Source organism: Nuphar pumila, chromosome 12 (genome assembly GCF_984573655.1).
Source record: "Nuphar pumila chromosome 12, dmNupPumi1.hap1.1, whole genome shotgun sequence".
NCBI classification, from domain to species: domain Eukaryota; kingdom Viridiplantae; phylum Streptophyta; class Magnoliopsida; order Nymphaeales; family Nymphaeaceae; genus Nuphar; species Nuphar pumila.
Window position 1 is genome coordinate 15,316,269 of NC_143260.1, and position 14,575 is coordinate 15,330,843.

Below are 14,575 nucleotides of genomic sequence, written 5' to 3' on the forward strand. Positions count from 1 at the left end.
TTATCGGGTCTGGGTATGGTTTTTCTTATAGTGAGTTCGTTTACACCCAGGTTTAGACCCGATAATCGAGGCCAGGTCTGGTTCCACGTAGTATCAATATTCTGGTGTGTGCATTATATATATATATATATATATATATATATATATATATATATATATATATATATATATATATATATATAGAGAGAGAGAGAGAGAGAGAGAGAGAGAGAGAGAGAGAGGTGGGGGCGACCGGTTTTGGCGGTGGGCAGTGGCTGCCCTTAAAAAGTTCTGTGGTGTAGGTTGATAGCCACATGCTAGTTGCTCTTAAGAAGACAAGAAAGCCTTCGGTTTCTCAGTTTATTAACTGAAGCAGCTTTTAGGCGCCTTTGGTACTTGGAGCTAAAGTCGAGGGCAACTAGAACAGGTTTAAGAGAATGAGAACAAAACCAAGAGAAGCGAATTTACGAGTTTGCTCTTTGCCTTGTCCTTTACCCGGCAGTGCTGGCCCCCCTTGGGGTAAATACATCATTCACACAGAGAGAGAGAGAGAGGCCTGAGTTACCATGCGCATGCATAGTTATGCATACAGTTCAATGTCTACGTGGTCACGAGGCCCTGTCCACATACTGGCAGAGAAATGATCAAAGCAAGTTGTGGTTGGGAAGCAGCCTTGACAGAAGGGTCACCATCCTCTCTCAACAGGATTTACCAATAAGTGCATAAATTTTAAGCTCTTTGGGATGATGGAACCTTGCTTCTCTTCCTTTACTAGCAGTGCACACTTCAGCATCTCTGTTCCCCTCAACTTCACCACGATAGTGAGTAGTGACTCTCTCTATTTTGAGTGAGAGAAACTTCATTAATAATTTTCCATAGCGACTACTCGTTCTAATAGAAAGAAGAAGAAGGGGGGAAGTAATTGGAGACCCCCAACCAAAGCGAGTGAGAAGGGAAGAGATTGGTAGTGTGGAATGCTAGCGGTGTCGCCGTTAAGGTGCTCGGAGGATGAGAGAGTTAAGGTGCTCGGAGGATGAGAGAGAAAGCAACCAGAAGGAAGAAAGAGATGAAGGGGGAGAGGGGTACGATGAGAGCTATCCTTGTTTGTTCCCTGCAGTGCTGGAGTTGGACGATTTCTTCCTCAGCATCGACGATGCAGATCTCCTGCCGGATCTGGAGATGGACCCGGAGATGCTCGCCGAGCTACCAATCGACGGTCAGGATCTTGAAATGAGTGGTGCTTGTAAGGAGGATGGATCCCAGAGGATGGAGGAGGCCATAGTGTTTGAACTTGAAGAATTTGAACAGAAGAGCGAGATCACCACAAATATAGAAGGCAGTGGCAGCTCTATAAATGAAGGAGGGAAGGCGAGGGGTAGTGGCTCAAAGAGAAATTCTTCTAGAGAGAGAGAGGAGGGAGGAGGAAAGACAGCAGAATCTAGATCACATCAACCAGGCAAGAGAAAAGTCAAGGTAAGAAAATTAAAACTAACTTTTTCCTTTTTTACTTTCCATCGTATTTTTGCATGACCAACAAGCAGGGGCAAAAGGGTTTGAGGTCTCTAAAAAGTTTTATATGCATATAGGTGGATTGGACACCAGATCTTCACAGAAGGTTTGTACAAGCAGTGGAGCAGCTGGGAGTGGATAAAGCTGTGCCCTCAAGGATTCTGGAGCTCATGGGAATCCACAACCTTACACGGCATAATATTGCAAGTCACCTTCAGGTCTCTCTCTCTCTCAACTAATTAATCCCTACATCAGCAGAATTCCTGTAAGATTTAGACCCAAGATTCCATTGCACAAGATGTCAAATGCATGAATTGCACCAAAACGACAAATCTGGAATGCTACATGTTTATTAATATGAATCAATAACGTCAGAACCTGTACCGAAGAAAGCAAGAGAAAAGCAGCCTTTACTTTTATAATCAATGACTAGAATGAGACATTTAGTGTGTTATTTAAACTTCCCCTTAGAATACAAAAAGAAGAACGTTCTTGGGATCCATCAATCGTCATGGTTGCTGCTGCTGGCTTGTTTTTATTTCTTAATTGATTGGGACCTCTTTTCCGTTTCTCTGACAACATCAAAGCCAGAGAACCAGAGAAAAAGTGGCATAGATTTGTGTGGAGTCTTTCTCAACAGAAAAAAATGGACTGCATATGATAGATTCTCGGAAAGATGATAATAAAAGATGCATGTACTGGTAACTCTGACTGTCACAGCTCAGCAGCTTTCAGAGACACGGGTTGTTGTATATTGGCCCTTAGATTGACAACATGGCTTTGCTGTGAAAATCTGTACCAACCATTATAAAAAGAAACTTGCAGCAATGGAACTAACATGATGTTTTTTGGATGTTTGTTTTTGCCTTTGGTAGAAATATAGGTCACATAGGAAACACTTGAGAGCAAGAGAAGCAGAAGCTGCAAATTGGAGTCAGAGAAGGCAAACTTCGTACGGGGGGAGTGCAATGGGGCTGGGATGCAAGAGAGAGTTGAACCCTTGGGTTGGTGTAGCGGCACCCGTGCCTTCTGTAGGGTTTCCTACTCCCCCACCGCCTTTACAGCCCTTTTGCAGGCCTCTGCATGTGTGGGGGCACCCCACCGTCGATGTGTGGCCAAAACATGTGGTTCATTCTCTCCCTCCATGGGCAATCCCACCAACTCCATTCCAAACGGACCCCAAGTTCTGGAACCACCGATGTGCGGTAAGTGATCTCTCTCTCTCTCTCTCTCTCTCTCTCTCTCTCTCTCTCTCTCTCTCTCTCTCTCTCTCTCTCTCTCTCGTTATATCCAACTTCTATATCGACCTAGGCGTGTTTGAAACTTGCAGGCATCTCCGACTCCGGGAACGCCCTTTTTCTCCCAGCCATTGCAGCCGGTATGCCTACAGTAGCTTTTATGTGTGTTTTCGTGTGTGGAATTGAGATCAGGTGCAATGTGATTGCTCACAGTGATCAGGTGCAGCAGCACACTTAAAGTGTGCAAGCACATTGCACCTGATCTTCCCTCGTGTGTGTGTTTCTGGTTTTGATGCACTTACCTTATCAATGAGTTGAATCCGCGATGCACCTGTGGATAGTCATAATAAATCAGACTGTTTATTTAATAGAAATCAGGCAGCTTTATTTCCGAAAAGTAGAAACCAGTTCTCACATAAGTAACTTAGATGCGAAATTGCTGAAAAGTCATTTGTTTGGTAGTTGCTTTTTGGTGCTATAATTTTATTTGTTTTTTAAGTTTGCGCATCTTAATAAACTATGATAAATACATCTACGTACACAGTCAGATCTGCTTAGTGCATGTTCAATGGGATTCTACTCGTTGATACAAACTCTGTGGCAAGATGTGTTTTTAGAGAGAAAAAAACCAATGCCATTTTGCACTAAAGTTTGATGATAAAAAAATTCAAGAACTATGATTTTTTGAAAGCACCGTATAAATATATGTGTTAATATTCTTACAAATTTTTTTTTTTTACCTTGCTGATTCGGCATGGTTCATTTGCTAGGAATCAACAATTTGGTCATGTATCTTTTATGAAAAATACACTTTTTGATGGTTGAATATTAAAAAAAAAATGTAAGCTATTGATTTCAAACCTTAAAAATTGTAATAAGACGATCCAAGAGCTGGTCCCCATAAACCTAACCTGTATATTTCATCTGCATGTTGAACGTTAAGAAAAAACTAAAAAACCAACGAAAATCTCAGTTCATACTCCAGTTTACATATTCTAGTGGATATACACACACATACACAATTTGGGTGTAACAGTGGATGCCCAATCGCCGAACAAAGCATTAAACGAGCTTTGCACGTTAATCTGTTCGAAAAACACGATTTAGCAGCGGTTCTTGAGCCTGGCAAAAAAAATCCGTTTCCGACGTAACAGTCATTAGTGACAATAGATAGTGCCAGTGAAGACCCAAAAATCACCACTAATTGCGGAGTGGCGAGAACACATCCATGAATGTGAACTAGGTATCCGACGCTGTTCGAGAGAGAGAGAGAGAGAGAGAGAGAGAGAGAGAGAGAGAGAGTATGCTTACCGGATTGTGAACTAGGTATCCGATGCTTTTTTCGTGAATTTGTCCTTGTAGATGCATTTGGCACAGTCTGTTTGCTAGGGAGTGACTGTCTGATCGTGTATTTTTTATGAAAATATGATTTTTTTGAATGCCCAAATATTTACAAGAATTCTAAGCTGTCGATTTTCAAGCCTATAAAGATCATACTTATGCATTATAATTGGCCGACCCCGATGAGATTTAACAGAAAAACTAAACTCATTAAAATCTTGGCTCATACTCCAGTAAATATATTTTCAGTAAACATATTCTAGTATGTGCCCAATTCACGCAAGTTCACATATTTTAAGTTCTCATATTCTAGAAACCATGTATGCCTTCATAAAGTTGATGAATCATTAGGACACTTCGAAAGTCAATTTTTGGTGTTTTTTCATTGATCCGAACTCCACAATTTACGTAGAAAACATGTACTAGATTAGTACTGCGCATGAGTGTTTTATAATTGGGTAAACATCATCAGCGGATTTTGCATTAAAATTTGACGATAAAATAATAAATTTTTTTATTAAATGAATTCGATACAAAGCATGTACTTTTTTTGCTTTTATTATTTTAGCAAATAAACAATGATAAACACATCTACCAGATCAAATCAATAATAACTTTTGGATGATTTGTGTTTATATATATAAATATCTAAATCTAAATCTAAATCTAAAATATATATATATATATGAAAATGGGTCCATGCTAAACCAATTTGGTGCTAAACTACATGCTAAATGGGTTTTTCGGGCTTCTCCAGTGTTTTTTATGCGGTTTGGGCCCCATAAATGTGTTGGGAATGGTCTATTTACTAATAATCCACACCTGGTTCATGTATTTTCAATGAAAAAAATGATGTTTGAAGCCTCAAAAATTTACAAAGAGTTTTGACCGTTGATTTTTCGAACTTTATAAAAACCCACCAATGTGTTGGAATCAAACTCTTCAAGAGATGATCCCTCTAAAATCAAGTAAATAGATCACATCTGTACGGTCAGAATTTAAAAATAAAATGAAAAAAAGCCTGAAAAACCCATTTAGCATGCTGTTTAGCACTAAATTGGCTTAGTGTGTGTGTGTATATATATATATATATATATATATATATATATATATATATATATATATATATATATATATATATATATATATATATCAAGAGGATGGTCTGACCCCTTTTTCATGACGTTTAGTTAGGGTCTCCAAAAATTATACTTTTAAATATTTTTTGCTTGATGTAAACCGTTAGATGCATTTATCATTGTTTACTCAATAGAGAACATATATTTGATTAAGATTTTTTATGCTTATAAGTGTATTTTAAAGAGTAAAAAAATCAATAGTTGATATATATTATACTAAAATTTTGATGACAAAATATTTACATTTTTACATCAAAACAATTTAAAAAAAAGTTTGTTTCTTAATAAATAAGCAATGATAAATACATTTAACAATTCAGATTGAGCAAAAAATACTTGAAAGTACAATTTTTAGCAGGTTCTAACATGACCTAATGAGAAAAGGTGCATCATCTATAATAAGTGATGATTGAACGACTCTCCTTGTCTCATATTCTAGCTTTTCATCGATTGGACCTTATATATTTGTTCTTTATAATGTATTTAATAAGAAATATACTTTACATGAAGATTTTACAACATCTAGTCATGTTTTTTGAAACATGAAAAATGAACAGGTCATAATTTTACAATACAAAGTATTGTCAGCCATTAATTTTTAATGCTTTTAAAAAAATATCTAAATATTAAAAATTCATAATCAAAATATGTTAGTACACAAATGATTAAAATGCAATATGTAAAGCCCAATCAATAAAAAAATCGATTGTTAGCAAAAAAACATTACTTAATTATCATTGGTTATAGATGTTTGCACCTTTCTTTGGTTGCATGGTCTCCCTTATATATATATATATATATATATATATATATATATATATATATATATATATATATATAAGGTGTGTCTTTATTACAGATATGCACCACAAATTTTTTTATCGATGAGAACTATCTCATTACTCCATCTTTTAGCAAATCTAACTGTGCAACTGAATTTGTCATGGATAATGTACTTTGAAATAATAATTTACATATTAAAATATGTTAAGAAAGGGCCATATTGACCACTGGGAATCAGATACTATTAGAAAGTCTTGGCTGTGACTAGGGGTGGGCATCAGGCCGGCCCAGTTCTTAAGGGGCTCAGGTTTGAAGAGAAGCCCATTGGCCCAATGGGCCAATGTTAAGCGGGCCGGCCTGTCGTGGCCTAATCTTAAAATGCATAAATGCTTGACTGAAATTATGGGTTAATGAGAGAATAGCAAGTTCTCATGCAACTAATTTCTAATTAGTGCAACTAATTAGAAAATTAGTAATAATTAATAAATAAAAAGTTCCCATACAACTAATTAGGTAAATAATAATAGTTATCCAAGTTACTATGTAATAGTTAATTTTTTTAAAAAAAATATTATTAAAAAAATTAATAAATAATTCAGGCCCATTGGGCTGGCCCGGTAGCCCACGGGCCAGGTTTCGGCCCAATACCTAACCAGCCCGGAACTAAAATCATGGTCCAAACATGGCCCATGATGGGTTGGGTGGGCTTGGCCCATCGGGCTGCTGGGTCAGTTGCCCACCCCTAGCTGTAGCTATTATTTACTCAATTAGACCTTGTAGATGTGTTTGTCATGATTTGCTTAGTAACATCCATGCTTGGAATTTAGTTGATTTTATATGTAAATCGATCACCTTTTGCTGTAAAATTAGGTGCATATTTTTTTGGCATTATTGAATTTTTTAGTCCTTACTTTATAGACATCAAAAAAATTCAATCTAATGCATGTTCCCTAATAGAAGTCTATCAAGATTATATATGTACAATTAGATTTGTGCTTTGAAAATTCAATGGAAGCGTTTAAAAAACAATGGAACCTAGAAAGTGTGATGGCCTTGAGGGTATATGTGGGTGTGTGGGTGCATATATTTCAATAAAATGATTCAATAAAGTTACTCAAGAATCATTAATGGAACACACGCACACGTGCACACATAAATAAAAAATACAAAACACTGTTGTTGAGGAAAAAGGAAAGGTCTCTAGGTCTAAAATTGGTTGGAAGTTATTTGCTAACTGGTCTACTGTGTGCATATACAAGGGAATAAAATCATAAGCTACGACCTCAACACCTTTTCTCCATAGAACCATTTCGTGAGGAGATTGACCCTAAACCTTCAACTCGTACTCCGACTCCTAGCTCCCCATTAAACAAACCTTTACTAGGTTTTACTTTGCAGAAATTCTTTATATTAAAAAGTTAATGCAAAAAGTTTATGTAAACGCCCTTGGAGGTGTTATTCAAGAAAAACAAAGCCACATTGATCAACTAAGTTATGCATATGTCTATATCCAATGCGCAAGAGTTGCTTATTTGCTATTTTCCTGCACAAAGACATTGAGTTGATTTGACATTCATTCACCATCTTACATCTTAATTAAATATAACACATACACACACACATATATATATATATATAGAGAGAGAGAGAGCCGAACTATAACCATCAACATTATGATACAAAAACAGGTTCAACCAACATTGAACCTACCGGGTAACCAAACACGGGCCCAAGACATGCCAAGGAGCCCAAAAAAAGGAAAAAAGAAAAGTAGAGATGCAAGGAGAGAAGGAAGAAAGAAACAAGAAACAAATACAGTTAGGCGACGAGCATCATCTTGGATCATGAATGGTCCCTGGAGGCAGATGGTGTTGCAGATCAGGGATGTTGATGCGGAGAATGGCGACGAGCATATATATATATATATATATATATATATATATATATATATATATATATATATATATATATATATATATAGAGAGAGAGAGAGAGAGAGAGAGAGAGAGAGAGAGATGCCCATAACAATGGACGAGCAAATCGTCCACTGTTATAGGACTGTTTTATGCTTCTGATCCCGCGTGGATCAGCAACTATGATTTTGTTTTTTTGCGAAACAAAGGGAATTAGCAGCAGTTGCAGCTGCCGCTAATGGCCATTTTTCTGTCCAGGTCATTAGACCCTAAATCCTATTTATGCAATAAAAACTTGATCCAAGTGCTAGTTCTTTGGTTCTTGTACACGTAGATCACATCCGTACACTTAGATTCACAAAAAAACACATTTAGTATTGATTTTTAAAAGTGGTTTGAATTGTTTCAACCTTGGCTTGGACAGTCCTCCTTCTCTCTCTCTCTCTCTCTCTCTCTCTCTCTCTCTCTCTCTATCTATATATATATATATATATATATATATATATATAACACTTCCCTATGATTGTTATGATGAATCCTATTAGAGTGATGGTAGACCATCCCGATCATTTCTCAAGGATTGCCTGTTTAATTGTTTCATTTTTTTCTAGATGTGAAAATTAAGCTGAGCAACCATGTTTTATATCCTATTAGATCTTTGTCTTTTGTATAGATGTGAAGATCCTATTAGAGCTTTCTCTTTTGGTTAGGGGCGACTATGGTTTGTCACTTGAAATGGGACAACCATGTTAATTTGAAATCCATGGGGCACGGGGGATGTTCTTTGCTGCAAGATCGAGCTCTCTCTAACGAGAATCGCTTGCTTACTCTCAACTGTAAGCAGAAACTTATTTCTTGTGAACTCAAAGGGTTGAAGAAGAGGCTAGCCAACACGTTGGTACTATGTCATGCACAAAGCTTTCGAGGGTCATTCACAAGTTACCAAATCCAAACAGGCATAGTAAAGAGTAAAGGCACTTTGAGTTCCTTTGGGATGACCAGATCTAGTGACCAACTGTGTGACGCGATGATCAAGGTCTGCTAAGGTCATAGTGACTCCTATGGTGCTCCATATAGTGAACCTTCAACCACTAAATAGCAAGGTTTTGCAACCCCCGTGTGTTTTCTAGATTTAAATCCTGAAGAAACCGCACTTGGCACAAAGACCTGGTCGCACTGGTTCAGACTGCAATATATATGGTCATCCTACTAGCAGCGTAAAAATCTGAGGCTAGAACTGCCATATCTATGGTTCCCTCTATATGTGAGAAAGGTAACCGAGAAAACCATAGAAATTTGGTAGCTGCGTGCATTGGACCTGTTCCACTGATTGTTGGGCAGGCGTTGGGCCTGACACATTGAGCCAGCCATGCAGAAAAAACAAAAGGACGACCTTCCCAAATTAGATACATTGTTTGACCATAATTACATTTGGTTTGACTACATTTTTTAAAATGATTTATCGTCTTCCATAATGAAATCAAGAAGGGCAGTTGGCCCATATAGTATACCTATCGAGACTTGGAAATGCTTGAGTGAGAAAGGTTTAGAATGATTGACAAATCTTTTTAACAAGATTTGGTGAACAAATAAGATGCCTAATGAGTGGAGGAAGAGTACTTTGGTGCCTCTATATAAGAATAAGGGTGATATACAAGATTGCATAAACTATCGTGGTATAAAACTCATGAGTCATACTATAAAACTTTGAGAGAGGGTGATTGAGTATAGGTTGAGGAAGGTTGTCATGATATCAAAGAATCAATTTGGTTTTATGCCTGGAAGATCAACTATGAAAGCTATACATCTTCTTAAACAACTTATAGAGAGATATAGAGAGAGGAACAAAGATTTGCATATGATTTTTATTGATTTGGAGAAGGCATACGATAGAGCACCTAAGAATGTTCTCTGGTGGACAATGATAAAGAAAAGTGTTTCTCTCAAGTACATTAGTATAATTAAAGATATGTATGAAGGAGTAGTAACCAATGTCCGCACTTGTGAAGGGGTGACAACCAATTTTCTTAGAACGGTTGGGTTACATCAAGGATCTGCATTATGCCCTTTTCTATTTGCTATAGCGATGGATGAGCTTACGAGATCAATTCAAGAAAATGTGTCATAGTGTATGTTGTTTGCTGATGATATTGTTTTGATTGATGAGTCTAGAGCTGAGGTTAATACTAAGTTAGAATTATGGAGACGGACATTGGAAGCAAGATGTTTTAATTTGAGTAAGAGTAAGATAAAATATATGAAATGTCGGTTTAGTAAGCAACAAAGTAGTGATGGGAGTGTAGTGAAGCTTGATGAGCAAGAAATATTGGTGGATGACTGTTTTAAATATTTGGGATCTATCATTCAAAAGTATGGAGAAATTGATGGAGATGTAAATCATAGGATAAAGGTTGGGTGGATGAAATGAAAAAGTACAACTGGAGTGTTGTGCAATCATAGAATGCCATTGCGGTTGAAAGGAAAGTTTTATAGGACGACAATTAGGCCCACTTTACTATATGGTACGAAATGTTGGGCTGCCAAGAGACATCATATTAAAAAAACGAGTGTAGCGAAAATGCATATGCTTAGATGGATGTGTGAAAATACAATAAAAGATAAGATTCAAAACGAGGAGATACATAAGAAGGTAGGCATTGCATCCATTGAAAATAAGTTGAGAGAGAATCATTTACGGTGGTTTGGACATATTCGGCGAAGGCCTAATGATGCTCTAGTTAGAAGGATGGAGAAATGGGAAAATATATTAGTTAAAAGAGGTCGGGGTAAGCTTAAGAAGACTTGGATGAAAATGATAGGAAAGGATATGAATGCTTTGAACCTCACCGAGGACATGACATTGGATAGAAATGATTGGAGGAGAAGGATTCATGTGGAAGACCCAGAATGATTTTCTTTTTTGGTTCATATCGCCGACCCCAATTGTTTTGGGATGAAGGCATAGTTGTTGTTGCTGTTTGTTGTTGTATCGTCTTCCATAATAAAATATGCTAGACTTGAATGAACAGTGGGTAGGCGGCCCAAAAGAAAAGAAAAAAGCTTTGAAAGGCTATGAAAGATTAGTTAATCACCCATTTTATTATTTTCATGTGCTAATGTGGATTCTGACATTATTATCTGGGCTAGATTTAAGTCATGTTTCCCTCCACCAATAAAAGGCTATTGATTTTATTTGTTTTACCATCTTAAAATTGGATACGTCATATTATGTAGAACACTATTATATAGATGCACGTCCATATATATTTATATGTATAATAAATCATATATGTTTGCATGTATCATGTATACATACAATGAGATGGTATCCTGTCATTTTGTAACCATTGCTTGACTGGATCCAATTGCCCAAAGGTATACTTTAAACGTTAGAACGTAAAGCACATTTTGTGACCATTGCTTGACTGTATATTTGGATTGTTGTGCTGCTTATTGGCTATATTACGAAGCCTATAGAAACAAATTTTACACACACACTTATATATATATATATATATATATATATAGTTAGCTTAGATCTTTCACATTCTCTCTCTATATATACCCTGTGTGTGTGTGTGTGTGGAGAGAGAGAGAGAGAGAGCGAGAGAGAGAGAGAGAGAGAGAGAGAGAGCTAGCTAGCTATATTCTACCATGCTCCTCTTAGGTTTGAAGAATTTAGTGCCTAAATTGGAGTTGATATTGTTGTCTTTGCTTTTAAGATCCTTATAAACTTAAATAGATGTATGTTAGCAACATCTTTTTACCTAATCGGTTATCACAAGTAAAATGCAAACATGCCCATTTTCTGTAGCATATCTTACTTTACATGGGATATAATGATGTGTTAGTACTAGACTCCCAATTATTCTTTGTTCTGAACTGTATGCTTCTAACTTCTAAGTAAGTTAGTTTAGTATTATTTATGTTATTCATTTAGTTTTAAATCATGTTTGCAGAGGTTTACTGCTCCACCAGTTCCAGGAATTCCACTTAAGCCTGATAACAACGTATCGGATGCACAGATACAATTCGATTTTCAACCGGTAAAAAGTCCTTTTCTTATTTTTACTTTTTTTTAATGCAATTTCATTTTTTGTGCGCTGCAAATGCATGCTTTTTTAGAACATATGCCAAGATTTTATTGTTTTAAATAATCAAGCTGAATGTCCTTTTTACGAACTACATGAAGAGTAAATGGGCAAGAAAATGCTTGATTAAGAATCCATACTTTTGAATTTCGGAGAATTTGCTAAATCTACTCTACAGGGAGTGGGAGCAATATGGATAATCTTTATGAAAACATGTTGCACCAATTAATGAGAGAGCAGATCAGGTGATCTGCCAAATCACCAATCTTTGGTGTTCTGAGATTGCCACTATCTGTTCTCTTCATCAACACAGTACATTGAGCAAAGAAGTGGGGCACATCACGTTGGAGCAGATCTAGCGATTTTCTGTGTTTTGTGTTTTATACAGAAAATTGTTGCAGGCATAGAGATTTTCTGTGTTTTGTGTTTTATACAGAAAATTGGTGCAGGCGTAGCGATTTTCTGTGTTTTGTGTTTTACAAACTAATCCAGCCACACAAAACATAGAAAATCGCTGTGTAGCAATATTTTGTATAAAAGAGAAAACACAGAAAATTTCTGCATGCATAATGATTTATGCGTTTTGGGTCGCCCAAGTACTCTTGAAAGTACTCGGGCATGATCACTAACCACGTCTCCACACACATGTTTCAAATGACATCATCAGCAGCAGCCTCACTAACAGCCACTGATCTCTGAAATGGAAGGTGGCGATCTCAGAATACTGAAGGTCGGTGGTTTAGTTGGCAGATTGCCTGATCTGCTCTCATGATATGCTAATTAGTTTACTACTTACCCTGCTTCTGACATGGAAATGGAATGAGATCCAGTCATCTCTGATGTCACCTCAATATCATATGCACTCTAGAATCTTATTATTGCAAGTTGTTTTGATCAAATCTGACCCCTTAGATGTGATCTAGATGGTTCTTTAGTGAGCATCGGTGTTTGAATTGTTAGAATCCAGCTTCTATGTAGCATTTTTCAATGATTCAAAAAGCAATGTTGGTAAAAACACCAAAATTTTATTATTTAAAAAACATGTTTTTCATGCAAAAAAAATACAATTTTCAGGTCGATTTCTACCAAATCGACCATGCTGTATCCTTCTATGGGGTCAGATCTGATAAAAAAAAAAGCAACTTGCAACAAAGAGATCTCAAGGTGGGTATGACGACAGGGTTTGATGTTGGGGATGACTGGATCTCGTTGTCATTAGAAGTTTATATTACCTCTTGGTAGTTTCTTATGTGAACTCGAAGTACAAATTATAGGTGTAAATGTGGTTTGTGATGCGCAATGTGATTGCACATTTTTAGTGTACTGCTGCACCTGATCACCCAACATCTTTGAAATACAGCTTGTCAGCTATGGGTGTCAGTACCAGATGGTGGGTGCTGAGGTGCAGCCGCACACTAAAAAGTGTCTTGAACTTATGCTGGTGGGTGCTGCTAATATGAATCTCGATATTTCGGGGCCGATTCTTTTTCAGGAAAAGGGTCCCGCATGTTAGGAGGCCTGAGAAAATGTCTTTTTTTTTTATTGAAGTTTTCCTGCAAAAGCCACTAATTTTCTGCACTATGCGAACGCCCTCATAGGAAAAGAAAGTTTTGCCTATGAGAGTTTGATATGAGAAGTTTTCTTAAAGAAAGTTTTTGGCTTGTTTGTGTAGCATGAGAAAAACAGAGTGAGAAAATGTGAAAAAATGAGAGAAAAGAGGAGGAGGGTGGTGGTGAGATGGATGGTAGTGGTGATGGTGAGAAGTGTAAAAATAAATTTTCTTTTGGTAGAAAATATTCCTCCACCACCCACCCTCATGGAAGAACGTTTTTTTTATCAAAAATTGTACTTTTTAGCAAAACTCCTTGAGAAAGTCTCTCTAGTTTGAAAGGGTTGAAAAATCTGTACAAATTTTTCATTCTGCGCGCTTTTCCTACATCTTTTTCGCTTCCAAACGTTTCCTAACAAATTGGTTTTCTATGAGAAAAGTGTTATGCCTGGTTTGGATGTGCGTTGTGTTTTTAGCCATTTATTAGTTTTCTGACGATGGTCTTATTCTTATCAGTCCAAGGAAACGATAGATGCAGCTATCGGTGATATCTTAGCGAAGCCATGGCAGCCGCTTCCCCTTGGGTTGAAGCCACCGTCCTTGGAGAGCGTTCTATCAGAATTGCAGCGACAAGGAATATCAAAGCTGCCTCCAGCTTGTGGTTAGTCGCATCCAACTCACGATGGCTAACAACCCAAATTCGACGACATGTCTTGTAGATGTATTTTTCTTCTTCTTCTTCTTCTTCTTCTTCTTCTTCTTCTTCTTCTTTTTACCAGTGTTCAGATCCTCGTACCTTTAGTATAACAAGGCGTGGTGATGATAAATGTTGGTTTTAGCAGTATTGACGACCTCATCCACATGAGATGAGACCTTTTTTTTAGTGGGCTTTAATCCAAAACCCACTGAGCCTTCACTGTCTTGTTTGCTACCCAAATTCCTCATATTCCTGCAAAGGACAGTTTAAAGCAAAGTTGCCAAACAGGGAATCAGAATCGAGAAGTGATGCAGAAAAAGATGTGCGATAAACTAG

At 37.0% G+C, this 14,575-nt stretch overlaps 1 protein-coding gene across 1 annotated transcript; it reads left to right on the plus strand.

Annotated features, from left to right (window-relative positions):
* Positions 1 to 715: 715 nt before the first annotated feature.
* Positions 716 to 14,369, plus strand: LOC149820100 (putative transcription factor GLK1). The gene is made up of 6 exons (XM_089982499.1): positions 716 to 1,452; positions 1,566 to 1,706; positions 2,364 to 2,693; positions 2,819 to 2,866; positions 11,862 to 11,948; positions 14,059 to 14,369. The coding sequence occupies exons 1-6, from the start codon at positions 988 to 990 to the stop codon at positions 14,206 to 14,208; spliced, it is 1,221 nt and encodes a 406-aa protein (XP_089838625.1). The 5' UTR covers positions 716 to 987; the 3' UTR covers positions 14,209 to 14,369.
* The last annotated feature ends 206 nt before the right edge of the window (positions 14,370 to 14,575 follow it).